Source organism: Culex quinquefasciatus, chromosome 2 (genome assembly GCF_015732765.1).
Source record: "Culex quinquefasciatus strain JHB chromosome 2, VPISU_Cqui_1.0_pri_paternal, whole genome shotgun sequence".
Taxonomy (NCBI): domain Eukaryota; kingdom Metazoa; phylum Arthropoda; class Insecta; order Diptera; family Culicidae; genus Culex; species Culex quinquefasciatus.
Genome location: NC_051862.1, coordinates 135,670,797 through 135,690,975, shown reverse-complemented (window position 1 = coordinate 135,690,975; position 20,179 = coordinate 135,670,797). Strand labels below are relative to the sequence as shown.

At 35.9% G+C, this 20,179-nt stretch overlaps 1 protein-coding gene across 1 annotated transcript in view; it reads left to right on the top strand.

Moving 5' to 3' along the window:
- Positions 1-20,179, top strand: part of LOC6038613 (breast cancer anti-estrogen resistance protein 3 homolog) — a 98,646-nt gene that overhangs the window by 31,282 nt on the left and 47,185 nt on the right. The window contains exon 5 of the mRNA XM_038251444.1: positions 2,126-2,225. Within this exon, the coding sequence (XP_038107372.1) occupies positions 2,126-2,225 (100 nt within the window). The remainder of the gene's footprint in view (positions 1-2,125; positions 2,226-20,179) is intronic.

Here is a 20,179-nt window from a genome sequence, read left to right as displayed (position 1 = left end):
TCATTTCACGGGCCATACTTTGGTCACCCCTTATCAATATTTATAGAAAAAAAATAGTTTAATGAGTAGAAAAGTTAAAGCTGTATGCAGTAGATAAAAAATATAATCAATGCCAAAAAATATTTGATTAAGGATACATACAAATAACATTAATTACAACATAAGGAGCAAATGAAAAAATATTTAAAGTAGAAGAGAAACCCCATGTTGCGATGTTCCAGGTACATCCACCACACTTAGTTCAACATGCTGCGAATCAAAACAATACCTTCTACAATAAAAAAAATACTTCTAATTCCCAAATTAGTGCTCGCTTATGGCTAGAAAGCCATAACAATCTTATTGACTAGGCTCTGCAAAGAAAACGATGTTAGTTAAAACCATTTCTAAACAACTTAAATTAAAGACTAATATTTTCAATTATTTACATACCACTTTTATAAGGATGGCTACCAAATTATAACAAAGACTTCTATGGACGAACCAATGATGCAAAAAAATCACAGGTAAAAACCAGTTCCGTTTAACAGGGACACATTTAAAGGTCTCTAGCCAAAGCATTTTTATTATTTATTTCTATACTTTTAAAGAATCCAACTTTGGAACTATGTTTCTATCAGAGATTTTTCTTACTTTAAACCCATCTCAACTAAAATGAATCTCAAAGCCCGCTCTCTCCTATCGTTAAAAGAGAGAACTTTCAAATCTACGTGATGTACTATCTTGTCGTAAGTCGGTTTTTGGCGTTTCGAGAAAAACGCGTTTATTTAATGTTTGATAATAAAATAATCAAAAACTCACGTGTGACAAAACGTTCTCTGCCTAAATTCCTTTTAGCCAGTTGTCGCACTTGGGGATCTGTGAAGGTCAGGAAATTGAACCTGCAAAATGGCGTCCTTATCTCAATTTGGCCCAAAACCAACGTGCAACAAGATAGCACAATCACGACGAAAGCACGGTCACCGAGGTCGTGCGACAGCATCAGCACACCAGCTTCTCAACGACGACGAGATTTGATGTATCGTCGTCGCTTTTCGTGGGCCGTATCTTTTTCTCGGTGGTCCAATTTGCAAACTGTCATGTAAAGTGATCTATTCTGCGCTCTTTTGATGGCGGTTGCCTCGAGGCTATTTTTTCACTTTGTCAGAAACAGATGACGGTATGGAGTTCATTATCACTGTTCGGCCACAGATAAACAAACAATTATGTCGTAGATTTTAATGTTTCTCAAAACTTTAATTTTAATTCCTTCATTTCGAAATTCACAATGTGACAGATACACGCTAACAAGAAACAGCACAAAATATGACTAAACTTTGCCTCTTGGGACAACGTTTTATCCACAAAGTGATTCAAGCTTTCATATTTGTTTGTCTGTGAACCACCGTTGACTGTTAAGCACGTGCCACGAAGCTCGATGGCAAGGCAAATTGATGAGATAATGTGGATCGGACCGATATGATAACATTTGCATACGCCACCGACCCGGCATCAGGCGCAATAAACTGTTTGTTTGCTGTGAGGGTATCGAAATGAGATAACGAATGAAATAATTGTTTGGTCATGAAATGGGAGCCTTCTGTTCCGTTGAACTTATAAGTATGCATTTGAAAACTGAGCACTAAGAATAATATATGAATAGTTTCACTTATATATATTTTCAGTATTTAAATTTTATTGATTTTTGGTAACGACTCTACGATGTTAAAACAAACTATGCAGTTTATCGCTAATTCATCGGCTCATCGAAATTTAATTTAAATAATGAAACAATTCAGTTGAGCAAGGGTTATTCTAGTAAATATGTTATTTCCCATCTAATTAGTACTAATACGGCAAGCCAACCACTCATCACCACAGGCCAGTTCAATTGACCAGCTACTTCATCTTCACTCAGTCTGTTTACAACATCCAATCAGTTCTGTAGAATCGCCTCAATTGACCGCGCATCCATCAATTTACACCAGCCCTTAATCAAAAATGAAACGAAGCATCAGGAGACAACAGCAGTGCATTCTGAATGCCTTCTGCTGCATCCCTTCAGCCGGTATCTCAACGCTCTTATTGAACCTTATTTTATAGTGATTTTCTAAAGTGATTTCTATCTTCTTCGTCTCTTTCACAGGAAGTTTAAAACGCGCAGAAACGCTACGAAAAGTGGTCCGGCACAGTGTGGCGGTTGATTCCAGTCGACAAGTGGAACAGAATGAATCTCAGGATGCTGTGTGAGTACAATTTGATATAAAAGCTTTCACATGTTTATGGGTAAGCTGTTCCCAGCAAGCTTTATGCTATAACGTATGTCCTCAAGTTGTTGCATGCAAGTTGAATTGAAATTTTCAATTAGTTTCTTATTGATGACAATTACAAATTAACAATTTTCATTTATTTTGAATCACTTTTTTTAATAACGAAATAATTTTATTTTAATTACAAAAAAGCTAAAATTACAAATTCAACTGCTTGCATACAAGTCAAGTGTTTCTGAAGGGATGATTCTGCTCATGCGCAATAAGAATCCTAGTTTCAACCCGGTAAAACCTTCTATTATGATTCCGGGAGGTAGCATAAGAATCTCCCTGTCATCATGGTTCAACACATATGCAGTGCCTTTGGCTTTGAATGATTCCCGAATCGTGGTAGCTAGCAACTAATCAATTACCAAAATGAGGAGGGATTACAACATCATATGGAATGCGTAAAGCATACGCCGTTCTATATTCATGTCGTTTTTCGGGTTCTTCTGTCGGTCGGGTGGTTTGTATTGTAACCTGGCCGTGGAGTGAGGGATTAATGGTTTTGGAGTGAGGGTTTTTTTGGCGGCATCAGGATGTTCTGTTGTTTGTCGTGGGGCTTTGTTGTTGGATTTCATTTGTCGTTGATTGTATAGGTGGTTGATGAATTGGATGATAGCAAAGGAGGATCTGTGAGGATTTTATAGGTAATTGTTATGTTTTGGATGTGGGATAAATGTTTTGGAAATTTCTAGGTTATTAGCAAGTGTTATTTTTATTAGGGGTTGAACTTCTTGGTAAGAAATAAGTTTCTCTAAGTATTTATCAGTTTTGTATAAATTACTCAATATAAGTATTTGAAGCTTCCCAAAACTTTGTTAATTCAAATACTAAAAATATAAAATATCAATTTTTCCAACATGCTTAAATTTCACGTTATCACAATATTACAAATATTAATTACTATTTGAGAATATAATTTTATTCAAATAGTAATGAATATGTTTAGTATTGTGTTAACGCACTATTTAAGCATGTTTGAAAAAATTTCGCATCATATTCATAAACATGTGCAAACTAATTATCGTTTGATTGTCATTGCTGTATTGAATATAGAAAATATTGTTAAAACGGTTTTTATTTTTGCTTAATACAATAACCAGGGTTGTAAAAATATCGTACTTTTAGTTCTCAGTGACTACAATAATCATGCCCGGAATCTTATTTCCAAACTTTCACAGCCCTTCTTTCCGTCGCGAAATCATCAGCCAAAATGATGGCTTGTCTCTATCTCGTGTAAACACAATCCAGTGTGACATTCTTTTTTTCTCTCTCATTACCGCATTCACAATAATTCGCTCTGTTAAGTTCTGTTAGCCACAATAACCGACACAAGACAAAATTTGCATTTTTACGGGACGTAATGCGTGGTCGGTGCCCAATTCCCCTCTCGCGTTCTTTTATTGCGGTTTTCTGAGCAAACAAAATAATCTTCGGCGAGTGTGCGTGAGCGAGGAGAAGAGATAGAAGTGATAGAAAGAAAATGCTCTTGCTGTCAATCAAGCCATAGTGACTGTCGCTTTGCCCTCTGATATTTTAGTGCAGGAATCTTTAAATGATAGTTTTTTTTATCACTCATTTACAACACTGCAAATAACCATTTTTGTAAACATTTATAACTTGATAGTTTGATAAAAACTTCTATATGAACCCATACATAAACAAAAAAAAAACCTATTTAAAAAAATCAAAATCTGTGCAATATCTTTTTCTAATTTTAAGCCAGTAAAATTATTTGTTGATAATGAATCGTATAAATCCAATTATACTTATTTCATGTGAAATCCAATTATCATTCCTTTTGGTACAAATCGGATTTACAGATTGCATAGAAAAAAGACGTCGACATGAAATTTGCCCTCTTCAGAATCAAAACGGCACACATTTCAAGAAGGCGCGTCGTTACTGTATGCTTCTGAATGAATCAAGCCCATATTCACAGTTGAGTGTGTTCTCATGATACGATTCAAAGTGCTAGCAGGTTGATCCTTTTTATGACTTTACTAGATAAGTGTAACTTTTGATTTCTCTCTTGAGTTTTTACATGATCATTAAGCTTAAAAGAGATAATTTGATAAAAAGACCAAATATTGGATCACTTACCTTATTTCATATCCTTCCAAAATTCTTCATTCAGCAACAATAACACCATGTGTGCTGGGCCACAATGCCTCCTTCAGTACAGAAGAAAGCCATGCTGTGTTTGTGTGTTGTAACGCAAATTCTACGAAACGAGCATAAAGAGCTCGTATTTTCTGCATTTCGGACCAACCTTTCCGGCGAGCTTGACTTTTGCTCCCGACAAGCACCCCTCCTCGAAAGGACGCACCCCTGTGCATGGTTGTGCAAGACGCCACTCACTGTACACACTCAGTAATACAAGTGTAACTGCTGCTGCAGGAGCAAAGGCGGACCTACCGTGTACCGTACTCGTAGTACTACGCGGACGTGCTCATGAATCATACACAGCTACCGTGCGAAATGTGTGATAACCAGGCCGGACCAGAGTTGGAGGGATGGGGTAAAATTAAAACTTTCAAATAGATTAAAAATCGTACCGAAATTAAAAATTCTAAATCATCGAAATAGTAGTTTATGCAACAAGTTGCAAAAAGTGGATTTTTCAGCACGAGTCGAACATTTATCCAACGAGGTTCACCAAGTACTTAAGAGGGGTAATATTTGAGCTCAACGACCCAAATCAATTTTTCCGAGGACTTCGGATAATCGAATCTTGACTGTATCCTAAAAAAAACAACGTCGTCACCAGATCTTAGTCGCAAAAAATAATTTATCTATTTTAACAAATTCTCAGGATATTTCAATTTGTATTCTCTAAAACATGAAAAATTTAAAAAAGAACCTAAGAGTTTGTCAAAATCCTATTTTTAAAAGAAAAGAATAAGCTTTTTTTAAATAAGATGGACCCATTTTTATTTCGAATAAAATATTGCTTTGTAAAAATATAAGAGAAGGGAACATGTTTTTCGTTGTCTTATTTTTGATTGTCGTACTTAACTACTGTAAAGTGATTCAGATTTTTTCAATCCAAAATGGCAAGAACAAGCATTTGGTGATTCAACAGGCAGTCAACTATTCAAATATGATAAAAATTGAGGCGAACTCGAATTTGATCTTTGGTTTTTGCTTGTTTTTCAATTTCAAAAGCAACCTTTTTAGAGCGAATTCACGAACAAGGCTTTGATATAGACGTCGTTTGAAGCTCACCATCAAAAATCTGCCTTGCATATTCAGGGGTTGTTTGGACATATATCACTAGAATTTGGGCCAAATATGAGCACTCTAGGTCAAGGGAAAGTAGGGCAAATCGGGAAGTTCAAGGCCTAAACATGTAAAAAATCTTCAAACAATTGTAACTAAGGCAAAATTAAATAAAATTTCAAAAAACATGGAACATTTTTATTGGTTCAAATTAAAGTGAGCATTTAAGCATTTTAGGCATTTTAGTGAAAAATAATACTTAATCCACCTTTAGGTGGATGGCGCCTTCCTCATATTTATACTCATAGTAAATTCATCTTAAATCTCTCAATAATCTGTCTCATTTACTTTATTACTGCTCATAACTTTTGATAAGGTTGCCAGATCTTCAAATTTTCAGGCTCATCAGAAAGGTTTTTAATGGCCCATGATAGTTTTGCGTGAATTATTTTATTTTAAATCATAAAATAAGTATTTTATATCAAACCCCAACTGCCCCTAAGCCCTCCCACGCAGCAATCCTTCTTCAGCGGCACATCGTCGCGTCCTACGTCCTTCGCGTATACGTTCTTATCAGCCGGACCCTTATCAAACCGCAGTCAGCCCGCAGGCAGTCGTTGTCGTCGTCGTCACTGATGTGTAGCGTAAAAATCGCAACCACCCACCACCCCCTGTAAGGACACTCAGCACACCCCATAACTCAACTCCCACTCGTACTGGTATTGGTGAGTTCTACCATGGGCGGAACTCCTCGCAGCGAGTGCCGCCAGGACATGCTCTCTCTTGGGCAAATTGCCTCGCCAGAGCCAGTCCAGCAGTGTGTTTTCTCGCGTTCGGTTGTGTTCTGGGGTTTTCCCTCTCGGGCGGTGTGTGAAAAATTTTCCTCCTTTTTCCAGTTTTTTGGTTATGAGCCATTTTCTCCTTGTTGGAAAAACAGGCTTATTGGAAATTGATTTCGCTTCCCGATTAGAATAGTGCGTCTGAGTGAGTGAGAAATTGAAGAAAAGTTGCCGTAAAAGTGGTTCTGCAAGTTGGTAGTGATTTTCCCCAAGTGAAGGAAAAAGTGGGTGGGAAAATTTATGCAAGCATCCTGCAGAGATTAGCTCGCCCCAGAAAGGGGTCCTCTTCCGGACGGAGTGTGTTTTGGTGTTGGAAATTGTCACCACAACAGGATTCGTTCAATATTTAATGCAAAAGAAAGGCTGGTTTGGGAAAATTTCCTGTAAAGAAAAAAGTTTTCCCCGAGCAGGTGCACCTCCCTGCTTTGCCCAAGGATTAAACGCCACCCCTCGAATGCGCACACCCTCGATTCAGTTGTAGGTTGCTGCTTCATTCACACATCGACTGTCCCTGCATACAACAGAAAAAAAACACGAAAAGGATCTTTTCCACCCAGACGCCCACACAAACAGGAATCGGCAAACAACCAGCCAGCCCTAGGACTAATTAAAGTAGCGCGACCCTTTTTCGTCGGCCAGGAAAAAAAAAACAAGCAAAGTGTGTGGAACGGTTCCATGATTTAAGGTGTGTATAAATCCTTGTTCTTCAAGTTTATCTTTCCTTTTTTTTTGCTGCTGCTGCCACTCATCGTATTTGGTTTTTCTCAATGGGAGACACTCACCGGTGCAAAAAGGAAAAGAACTCAAACGGAGAGCGACACGACTCACCGAGTGCTCGTGCACCCATTCGGAGCAGAGATGCACCTCTCAAATACTACTGAAAACATTGTTTTGCGATTCTGAATGAAGAAAACGTTGTACTAGCATGCTTTTTTTTTAATAATTTCTCTTGTATTAATAATTATCAGCAACTTTTTCACAATTTCAATTTTCTTAACCTTTAAATTATTAAAAAAAAAACAAAATAAATGACTATTTGATTAATATTATATTTAACATTCAATTAGCTGTTGCACATTTTCAAAAAGACGAAAAAAAAATATTTTATGAAATAAATCAATCAGTAAATTTTTTAACTAATACATTTTGACTTGAACGGTGAATTAAAAAAAAAAACAACAAATTTCAAATCAATAAATTTCAAAATACATTGCAGACACGATTATCCTAAGGCCTCGGATGAATTTTACTAAATAATGTATTTTGTAATTTTATAGGCAATCAACAGTTCAAATTAGACTAAAATGAGGTCTATGAATCGAAGTTGCTGTCTAAAATAAGAAAATTAAAAAAAAACAAGATTTTTTATTTATGTGGTTCGATTATTTGAAGCGCGGTACAAACCTTCGGATAATCGAATCAGGACTGACTGAGTTCCTCCCAAAGATGTTTACGTGGTTTCAAAGATCGTCATCTGTGAGTTCTCTTCACTTTTTCTTAACTTTAACATAGACATTTCATAAAAAAAATATCAGAATGGAAAAAAAAATAAAATACGATTAGGTATCTATCAAATCACATGATTTATGGTCGAATATTATTATCTGAAAAACCATCCGATCAGTTAATTTTTTATTCTTAAATTTATTTGTGGTTCCTCAAATATTTGTATCCAAATAATGTTCAGTTCTGATACAATTTTCGTACATCTCTTTTGATTTGGGTTGATTGAAAAGATGAAATCTGTTTTAAATAGAAAAAAATGTAAATTATCCGGATATCCGAAAAATGCATCTCCGGTTTTGAAACCGAAAAGCCTTAGGAGATTTGTCAATTCGCGAATGGTAAACTTATTGATTTATTCGTGTTGCTTATCTCTACTCACATCTCTCAACTCTTAATTAATTTTGAAATCAGTCACCGGGAAGCACGTGATAGATATGGATGTAAATTAATTGGCCCTTTTAAAATGTAAGTTATAATTAATAATATCTGAAAATACCTTTTTTATTGATTGGCTTGAATCGAATTAATTTGCCCTTTTGAAGTGTAAGTGTTTAAAAAAAAATCTGAAAATTATGTTTATGGATGTTTGAGGAAATAACACGAGTTTCACTTTTTAACATTAAAACAATTTAAGATAACGTCATGATTTGAAATCCGGACACTTAGTAGCATAACATTTTTGTTACAGCTGGCACACATTATGTAATAAGTTGGAAATGTAGAAATATCATCAGGATGTAGTATAAACAGTTAGTTTTAAGAGTATGCATGCAAAATATGTCTTTTATAACAATTTTTCATCAGAATTAGAAAATTAAAATGACTTGTACTTCGAATTCCAGACACTCGATTTTGCTTATGAATCGCACAAATTTGGACTGAAATGTTCGTAAATGGCATTCTTTAGATCTGAAATAAGCTGTTGACATCAAAACAATCGATATTTTTTATAAAAATTTGCTTTTAGGAAATTTTAGGAAATCAAAACCTTTACTTTCTGCTTTGCCTTCCCGGTACATCGGTCGCCTATGAAATATTTCAGTGAAATGTTTCGCAGTTTTGGTAAACTTATAATTTTATTTTATTGTTTTGGCATTAACTACATTGAATGCTGACTTGAACGCAAGCTTCAAATTAAAGTTGATGTTAGAATTCATCAAATAACACAGTTTTTATATTCATAATGCAAACTTATATCCAAGGCAGTATCTCAGCAAATTGTGGTCTGATCAACGATGTCGGTAAAAGAAAGTTGTAGAGAGTTTTTCAGCTTTTCAAAAAAAAATTTTTTAAAACGTTTACCTTCCGAAAACAGTGCGGTTTGTTCAAAAAAATCACAAAAATACTTTAGTTTTCCAAATTAATTGATTTTCAGAAGGTTTTCAGGAAGATTTTGAAAAAAAATCAACGGGAGTATAATTTGTTAAAATCGAATGTGTAAATCTGTTCTCCGTCTTCCATTTTTCCCAAACACAGTCCAGACGCCAATATCCGAAGCCTCGATTATCTAATATTTCGATTTTTCGGAGCCTCGATTATCCGAAGGTTATTTTTAAATTTAATAACATTTAACATACAACTCGAATTCTTCGACCAACATTTGAATGATTGATTACCTTAAAAATTCCTAAACTCATTTATTTAAATATTTCATCTCCGCCATTTCGGCCGCCAACTTTAAATCACTTTACAGTAAATAGTTTAGGGGACAAACTTAAGCTCCACAATCAACAATAACAAAACGGAAAACCCCTAAATAACCTTCAACTTCGACAACTGATCAGAAAATCCCTTCTAAAGATAAAAATTTTCGAATATTTTCATAGAACTTTTCTATGGACAACACCCCAATTTGTATGGAGACTTATTGTTTCATCCAAATAAAAAAAACTGGAAAAAGCGAAAAGTCGATATGCAAAAACGTTACTTAATCAAATGAATGTGAGGATGTTGGCACCAACATCCTCACATTCATAAAGTCAATACATTCAGTAAAAATAGCAACATGTTTAACAAATCAACTTTATTACTCATTTCTTTTGATAGGGTTCACAGACTTTAAATATTTCTGGCTCATCGGTAAAGTCTGATAAAAAACCTATCCAACGATAGTTCGCATGGATGATTCAGGCAATATTCACAATATCTGAAATCCGGCATCCAAAAAGTGTATAAATAACACTTAAGTGCTAATAACTTTTGATAGGGTTGTCAATTCTTTGATGTTTTAGGCTCATTTGGAAGGTCTTTCCATTATCTAACTAACAGGTCGCATGAAGGACCCGGACATCATTTTCATTGAAATATCTGAGATGCGGCCTCCAAAAAGTGTATAAATAACACTTAAGTGCTAATAACTTTTGATAGGGTTGTCAGATCTTCAATGTTTTGGACTCATTGGAAAGGTCTTTTTAATACCTTCCTGAAAATGTATAACATGATAGGTTTTCTTGCAAAAACCACCCTTTTTACAATCTTCCGGACATTCGCCAAAATCGTTTTTTTGCATAACTTTTGAAGTACTTAACTAAACTTGCTGATTTTAAATAGAGACCTATGGGACCCAAAGACGGATCGAATGAGACTAATACGGTCAAAATCCGTTTATGCAGTCTCGAGATAATTGAGTGACAATTTTTTGTCCACCCACCTACACACATCCACACAGACATTTGCTCAGAACATAATTCTGGGTCGATATGTATACGTAAAGGTGGGTCTACGAGGTCAAACTAATAAGTTTATTTTTTGAGTGATTTTATAGCCTTTCCTTAGTAAGGTGAGCAAGGCAAAACGTAGAGAATTGCTCAATTGCTAAAATATATTTAAACATTCGATTTACGATGTAAAATGTTCTTATGTGTTATTTACACAATACAAAATAACAATGAAACAAGAGAGCCTTTGAAAAAGCCGCGAGAATGTTGAAAGAACTCAACAGCCCTTGTTTTGTGTTGATCGAACAACTCACACTCAGACTCTCGTTCTCTTTGTCCTCATCTCACATTTTTCACTCACTCTCGCTCTCGCTCTCGTCTCTCTTTTTCGTTCACGCTCCCCCGCTCTCTCCCGTGTCAAATTTATGTTGTGCTTGTGGAAACTCGTGGTTTGATTTCTGTTTATTTTCATGCCCCACTGGGTGGTTCGAGGGGGGAAGGGGGCAGTGGATTTTCCATACACAAGCCACCCCCAGCCCGAGCCGAGTGCAGTCACAGTCAGTGTGGTGCGGTTGGTTTCCTGTGTTGATACAAAAACAGAGGCACGGTGGAAGTCAGTGTCTTGCGAACCTTCGTGGTGAACGGACACTAGAGCTGCGGTATTTTTTACTACCTAAGCTCAGAGTTATTTCAAACAAAATTCACAGTCTTTTTAAAGACTACCTGAGTTACTTTCCAAAATTCTAAACAGTCTTTTCAAGACTAACCCCACCTGAAATTTTGTTGTATTTTACAAACGAAGCCATCTTTTAAAGAGAACTTTGCTTGCAAAATGCGTCAAAACAAAGGTAAACGCAAATCTTCTGAAGATTTGGTCGTTACGTCGGTGAAGCGTTTGAACGCTAAATCGGCTAACGGAAGCAGAAAAAGAAAACAGCCTCATCCGAGGTCTGATTCTGATTCTGAAAGTGAGGTCAATCCTCCAATTCCATTGGCAAATAGTTTCGGTGTTTTATCCGAAACTGTTGACAAGGATCCTTCTCCTCGTACTGAGCCTTCTGCCGTCGAGAAACGAGTAAAGGCTCCGCCAATTGTAGTGACTTCCGTCTCCGATTTGGCCAGCTTTCGAACGCAACTGAAGAATTGCAAGGAAACTTGCAATTTGAAGGTTTCGTTCCAGCTTGGTCGAAGAGGAGAATGTCGCTTGTTGACGGAATCTTTACAAGATCACCAAACTTTTGTTGGTTATTTGAAAAACCACAAACACAATTTCTACACGTATGAGACCAAGAATGCTCGTCCATTCAAGGCGGTCCTAAAGGTCTCTCCAACGACTTGTCGGTGGATGAGATCAAAAACGAACTTAAGGTGTTGCTTGGCTTTGCCCCATCCCAAGTAATACCAATGAAGAAAAAATCAAACGGGAATATTTCTCGCTTTGGTTTGACTTCACAATTTTATCTGATTCATTTCAACAGAAATGAAATCAACAATTTGAAACTTTTGGACAAAGTACAGTTTTTGTTCCATGTACGGGTAAAGTGGGAGCATTTTAAGAAACATGGCGGTAATGGCCAGAATCTGACCCAGTGCCGGCGTTGCCAGGCATTCGGTCACGGTACTGATCATTGCGCCATGATTCCAAAATGCATGGTTTGCGGGGATTCTTCTCACGACAAGGACAATTGTCCCGTGAAAGAAGTCACCCAATTTAAATGTGCAAATTGTGGTGGAAATCACAAATCAAATTTCTGGGATTGCCCCATCAGAAAAAAGGTTTTGGATTCTCGTGCTAAGCATCAGCCGAAAACCAAACCGAAATTTTCTCAAAGTCAGGTTGTACCTGCATCTTTAAATCAAACGTTCGTGCTGTCTCACTCGAACAATACCCCTACCATGGAAAAGTTAGGTAACACTAATGGTATTTCTTATGCCAACGTCGTTTCGGGTTCGGGTTCATCCACGAATTTTAAATCCTCTACCAATTTTCAAATTGGGCAGGTACCTCAAATTTCATTTGAAAATTTTTCTGCTGGCAACGCTTTGGGATCTTCTGATCTCGGCGATGTTACGTTTGAAAAAATGACTTTTTTGCAAAACTCACTGTTTGGTTTGATTCAAACAATGAGTAATGCTACATCCATGATGGAAGCTATCCAGATTGGATTAAAATTTGCGAATGATGTTGTTCTTACCTTGAAGTTTAATCATGGATCTAAGTAATTCCATCAATATTATGAATTTTAATGCTCGCTCTTTAAAAGCGAAAGAAAATGAATTTTTCAACTTTTTACGAGTTCATAACGTGCATGTTGCTGTTATAACCGAAACATTTTTAAAAACTGGCACTTATTTGAAAAGTGATCCAGATTATAAAGTTATAACCAATAACAGAATGAATCGAAATGGCGGTGGAGTTGCAATAGTTATCCACCGTAGTATGACTTATAGCACGTTACGTGACTTTAAGTTAAAAGTTATTGAAAGTTTGGGCATTGAACTTGAAACTTCTTTTGGGAAAATTATGATTGCAGCTGCATATTTGCCTTTCCAATGCACTGGGGAAAATAAAAATTATTTCAAAGGGGATTTGAATAAACTTACTCGGCATAGATCTCGATTTTTGATCATCGGTGATTTTAATGCCAAACACCAATCTTGGAATAATTCAAAAGTAAATTCCAATGGTAAAATTCTATTCAGAGATTGCACTTCTGGTCTTTATTCGGTTTTATACCCGAATGGGCCAACTTGCTTTTCTTCTGTTAGAAATCCATCAACAATTGATTTGGTTTTGACAAATCAAAGTCAGTATTGTGGTCCTTTAGTGACTCATGCTGATTTTGATTCTGATCATCTTCCAGTAACTTTTTCACTTTCTCATGAAGCAGTTACCAGACCCAATAGTTCTGTGTTTAATTACCACAAAGCTAATTGGGACAGGTATCAGCATCATATTGAGAATAATTTAAATCATGATTTTGTTTTAGAAACCAAAGCTGATATTGATTCAGCCTTGGAATCTTTAACTAATGCAATTTTGGATGCTAGGAATATTGCTATTCCTAAAGTCCAAGTCAAATTTGATTCTCCCATTATTGATGACGATCTTCAGCTTCTGATTCGTCTGAAAATGTTCGCCGAAGACAGTATCAACGTTCTCGTGATCCTGCACTGAAGCGAATTCAAAAGATTTGCAAAAGGTTATTGACCACAGATTCACTCTCCTGCGAAATGAAAAGTTCGCAAGAGATGTCGAACAAATTAAACCTTATTCCAAACCTTTTTGGAAACTTTCAAAGGTTCTTAAGAAACCTCAAAACCAATCCCTTCTTTAAAAGATGGTGATAATATTCTATTAACTAATGGGGAGAAAGCTCAAAAACTTGCTCAGCAGTTTGAGAGTGCTCATAATTTCAACTTAAATGTTTTGAGTCCTATTGAAAATCAAATTTCAATAGAATTTCAGAATATTGTTGAACAAGAATTTTCATCAGATGAAGTTTTTAATACGGATCTGAATGAAATAAAATCTATTATCAAAAAATTTAAAAATATGAAAGCCCCTGGTGAGGATGGCATTTTTTACATTTTAATTAAAAAATTACCTGAAGCAACTTTAAGTAGCTTGGTCAAAATTTGCAACAAATGTTTTGATTTGGCATATTTTCCCAGTAGTTGGAAAAATGCCAAAGTAGTTCCGATTTTGAAACCGGATAAAAATCCTGCCGAAGCTTCAAGCTATCGGCCCATTAGTTTGCTTTCATCTATTAGTAAATTATTCGAAAGAATAATTCTTAATAGAATGATGACGCACATTAATGAAAATTCAATTTTCGCTGATGAGCAGTTTGGATTTCGCCTTGGGCATTCAACTACTCATCAGTTGTTGAGAGTTTCAAATTTAATTCGAAGCAACAAATCTGAGGGCTATTCTACTGGCGCTGCTCTTCTAGACATAGAAAAAGCATTTGACAGTGTTTGGCATAAAGGTTTGATTGCGAAATTAAAAAGGTTTAATTTTCCGATTTATATCGTGAAAATTATTCAAAATTATTTGACGGATCGTACTCTGCAGGTATGTTATCAGAACAGCAAATCTGATCAACTACCTGTACGTGCCGGCGTCCCTCAAGGAAGCATTTTGGGTCCAATTTTATACAATATTTTTACTTCTGACTTGCCTGATTTGCCCCAGGATGTCAGAAATCACTTTTTGCTGATGATACAAGCATCTCCGCCAAAGGTAGAAGCCTTCGTGTCATCACAAGAAGATTACAAAAAAGCTTGGATATTTTCAATTCTTATTTGAAAGAATGGAAAATTACTCCAAATGCTGCAAAAACTCAACTTATTATTTTCCCTCACAAACCAAGGGCTGATTTTCTGAAACCAAAAAGTCATCACATTATAAAGATGAATGAGGTAAATTTAAAGTGGGAGGATCAAGTGAAATATCTTGGACTTGCTTTTGACAAAACCTTACTTACAAGGATCACATTGAAAGTATCCAGGTTAAATGTAACAAATATATTAAATGTTTGTATCCACTTATAAACAGGAATTCTAGACTTTGTCTCAAGAATAAACTGTTAATTTATAAACAAATTTTCAGACCTGCCATGCTTTATGCTGTGCCGATCTGGACAAGCTGTTGCTTAACCAGGAAGAAAAAACTTCAGAGGATTCAGAACAAAATTCTGAAAATGATTCTGAAACTTCCTCCCTGGTTCAGCACCAGTGAACTTCATCAATTAGCCGAAGTTGACACTTTGGATGTTATGTCCAATAAGATAATTGATGCATTTCGACAAAAATCATTGCAGTCTTCAGCTGCATTGATCCGCTCTTTATATAGTTTATAAGTTAGTTTTAAGGTATCCCTTTTCCCTTTTGTACATGTAGGACCTCCTACATTTGAAATCACTGAATAGCGAAAGCTACAATATTTCATGAATAAATGAAAGTTGCTAGTATTTAAAATTGAGGTGAAAAGTCATCGATTGTGATTGGACACTCAATAATATTTTAACTGAATGAATGTACATGGAAAAGAAAAACTGAATAAATATAAATTTAAAAAAAAAAAAAAAAAAGAGGCACGGTGGAAACTTTAAGCTTTACGACACGGACGGAAATTGAAAATCTACTGGCTGCCCTGGACGGGGGTCTTGGGGGTGAATCAAGTGGAAATGAAACTTTTGTTTGTAACTGCGGAAGGAATTCGGCACGTTTTGGTGATAAAAGTGCACCTTTTTTGGTACCTCTCAGCAGCAACAGGGGATTTTAAGTTGTAATTGTTGGCAGACTTTGTAAATTATTATGTTTGTGAAGGGACCTTATGAAATTGATTTAAAAATTGTTTACAGTATTTTCATCGTAGATCATGAAAATCTATGTCAAGATAACACGAGATTTCAATATTGTAAACAAATTTGGAACATCTAAGAATAGTTTGTTTATAAATCACTAATGAAATTCAATGTAAAATTTGAAATTGAAATACCAGGAGCAAATAAAGGAATTTTATTATAGTAACAAAATTATTCAACTCCAGGTAACTAACCTGAAATAAAAAAGAAGTACAAAATTCCTTTATTCTAGGAATTTTGCCTCCTTTCCTTATTTCGTAGAAAGAAGCTTAAAAACACTTTATGGCATGCACTTTTGCACCTGCTCATGGTCAAGTCCGTGAAAGCAAACTTTTTCTGTACTGGCTATAATCGGATTAAATAACTTTCTCTGAGCTCAAATTTGCATCATTCAAAGTTATTAGTTATACTTTTCTCGATCCATAGAACAACAAACTAAAAAAAATCGCCCATAATCCTTTTCCCGTTCTCCCAAGTGGCAATCAGTGCCCAAATCCCATTAGGTTCTACACTGCCCGGGCCAGTCTGCGATATGGTCACATCAAAATTCCAGCCATGAATGAGACCCGGCCACCATTCTACACTGTAAACAGCAATCAGTGAGAAAGTGCATCTCCTTTTTCTTTTTTCGTCTTCTGAAAAAAAAACAGCAGGATACGGAAGTGGAACTTGCGCTGAAATTTAAATTTATCTTGCATCGTGCCTTGGCTTGCACCAAGGATCAAGGATACTTTCTTTAACGAGATTCGGTGGGGTGAAGCTTCTGTAGACTGCTTTTTATGTTGCATTTCTTTATTCTATGTTGTTTCTTTTATTATTCCTCCGGATTGTCCAGTGTTTGCTACATGCTTGCATCCAAATTTACTTCTGTTTGCAATGGAAATTTATTTAGTTATGGAGAACATATTTCGCTTAACAAACTGTAACCCGAAACGTTTACGACCCTAACGTTTACCCCCGTCTGGACCATTTTATAAAAAAAAATCAACTCTCGCACTACTAAATGAGCAATTTAGCTCAAATCGTCCCTTAAGCCACCCCCACGAAACCGAATACTTATGAAACATGATTCATGCGCCCCCTCAAGTGGCCAACAATTAATTGTTTTATGAAGCCAGAAAGCCAGAAACCCCTCCGTGGAACCGGTTCCACTGGGGTCACATCGGGGGATCTGTTGTTGAACAGAATCCCTTCTGAAGCGAGAGAGAAAAAAATAAAACATTATTTCCCGGCAGGACACGGCAATAACAGAAAACGTTCCTCATCCCTCGAGAGGGTGGCGTCCCTAAACTTTACTCATATCGAACGGGGGAATGCCAGTTGAGAGAGTTTTGAAAAATAGAAAATTAAAAAAAAAAAAGAGGAAACAACTGTACAAAATGATTGCATTTCTCCCCCGGTTTTTAAAATTAATAGCTTTCTGCCCAGCGGGAGGCGAGTTCAAGCGGGGAGGTAATTTTGGTCTAGTTTTCAATGTGGAAATTCTTTTCAATTGAATTGCCTTTCTTAAAATTTGCTGCGTTGAATCAACAATTTATCAACCCGCTTATATTCAATGCTTGCTTTCCTCATATTTAGAACTTGTGAACAAAGTTGGAAATCTAGTATTCGGGTAATTCTCCGCCAACTCACACGAAGTCGGAAAAAAGTTGCATCGACAAAACTTCGATTTCCGTGAAACCTTGCTCGAAGGGGTAATTTTGGTCCCTGATAACGAATCCGAGGTCCAGGTTACTTTACTACACTGAAAAATATGATGTTATGAGCGAATTACGCTTATATCTGTAAGCCCATACAATCCAATTGAGCCCATACATCCAATTGAAATGTGGTCAAAGACAATCTTATGGGAAATTGGACGAGCTTTCCGGTAAAAATATTTACGACTGAAAAATCAAGTCTGTCATATAGAAATTGCCAAAAAACATCAAAAAACATATTTTTTCAACATTTTTATTTTTAAAACCGCTGTAACTTCACAAGGATTGGACTTAGAACAATGCACAATGGTCCAGATCGCAAAATTAAGTGGAAAATGGATTTTCCGGAAAATTGTTAAGTTTTGGAGTTTTGGTGTCTTCAGAAGACTTGTTGCATATGGAAAGGAGCAGCTTTTGGTTTGGTTGAAAATTAGGGTGGTTCACGATTAGGGGGATTTTGAAAATCTAACTTTACAGGAATATTTTTGGGAATTTTTTCGTCTTCTAGAAAGTTGATGGGCTTGCCAATCCAAGCAACTTTGTCGAAGACACCAAAATTTTATCTCGTAATCTACGCCTTCTACGACCAAATTTATAGAAAGCATCTGAGCAAACCTTAAAAAGTCAGTTTTTTTAACGTGGCAGGGGTTAGTTTTAGAGAAAAGTGGTATTCGGGGCGCTTTTAGAGCTCTAAAAAACAAACATTTTTATTATCTGACAAGTCAATTTGGACTTAAGGGTCAAAAGTTACAGCGATTTTAAGGTAAAAAAGATGCAAATTTAAAACTTAAATATCTCGAAAAGGCGCAAGCCAAATTTTAAGCACCAGGTTGCATTTGAAAGAGGATATCCAGCACTACAAACGCTGAAAAAATCTCAGGGGTGTTTTTCTTTAAACTCGAGATATCTTCATTTGAAAAAGTCTAATTTTCAAGGGAAAACCTTATGGGACCACCCTAACGAATTTCGAAAATTGTCCGATTATATGTTTTTCCATGTAATTTTGCCCACTGAATCTGAATCTGCCCTCCGAATTGACCCAAAGTGTCGAAAAATCGATTTTTGGTCATATTTTGGGTTTCTATGTAAAATTATCATTTAAACCCAAAATAACAATTTTTTGACACTTTGGGTCAATTCTGAGGGCAGATTCAGATTCAGCAGGCAAAATTACATGGAAAAACATATATTTGGACAATTTTCGAAATTCGTTAGGGTGATCCCATAAGGTTTTCCCTTGAAAATTAGACTTTTTCAAATGAAGATATCTCGAGTTTGAAGAAAAACACCCCTGAGATTTTTTCAGCGTTTGTAGTGCTGGATATCCTCTTTCAAATGCAACCTGGTGCTTAAAATTTGGCTTGCGCCTTTTCGAGATATTTAAGTTTTAAATTTGCATCTTTTTTACCTTAAAATTGCTGTAACTTTTGACCCTTAAGTCCAAATTGACTTGTCAGATAATAAAAATGTTTATTTTTAGAGCTCTAAAAGCGCCCCGAATACAATTTTTCTCTAAAACTTAACGAAAAAATTCTCAAAAATATTCCTGTGAAGTTAGATTTTCAAAATCACCCTAATCGTGATCCACCCTAATTTTCAACCAAACCAAAAGCTGCCCCTTTCCATATGCAACAACTCTTCTGAAGACACCAAAGCTCCAAAACGTAACAATATTTCGGAAAATCCATTTTCCACTTAATTTTGAGATCTGGACCACTGTGCAATGGTCAATATGGAGACTTTTATGTAAAACAAGCCTTACCCGCTAAACTTCGTCTTGTCTTTTTTTTTATTTCTCGATGTTTTTAACTTGCTTGCTTATTCAGCCTCCTGTGATCAAAATTTTATTTCACGTAACATTTCCCATACAATCTACCGATGCTCCGGAATCGTTTCCAGAGTGGCCAAAGTGTCAATTAGTTAACGTATAAACCTTCCTTGGGCTTATACGAACCCAACGCAACAAATAGCACCTCGATCCGACGCTCCGTATTGAACTGATTCGCGTTCGAACAAAACCGTCGAAATTTTTTATATATATAGATTGTCTGGAGAATCGACTCTCGTGTTCGATATTTGAAAATTTTGACGTTTAGAGCACTTTTGAAAAAAACAGTTTCAGTAAATGATTTTTGTATTTTTTTAGATGAGTTGCTCCATCCTGCATTTTTCGTGAGTCTTTTTGTAACATCTTAGGCTATTTTCACAAAAATGTTGAGCGAAAAAAAAACGTGGGCTCACCTTTAAATTTCACTTTTAAAATTAAAAATCAAAAAATCTCATAAAAGTGGAGTGTTTTTTTCTTTCAGTGTATTTTTTTCGGAAAGCCTGTCAAATTTCCTACAAGTTTGTCTTTGACCACTTTTTGATACGATGCAACGGCTTCGAGATACAGCAATATTTAAATTACGAAAAACAAAAATATTGAAAACACTTACGCCCTTCTCAAATGTCATTATCGAGTGTAACTGGCTCCATAGGATAACATGTCTACAAAGTTTCATTGAAATCTGAGAGGGTTGATAAAAAAGTACCTAAAAAATTCCTGTTTTGGGCTGGAATTGCTTTTAGACAAAAACAGAACAAACA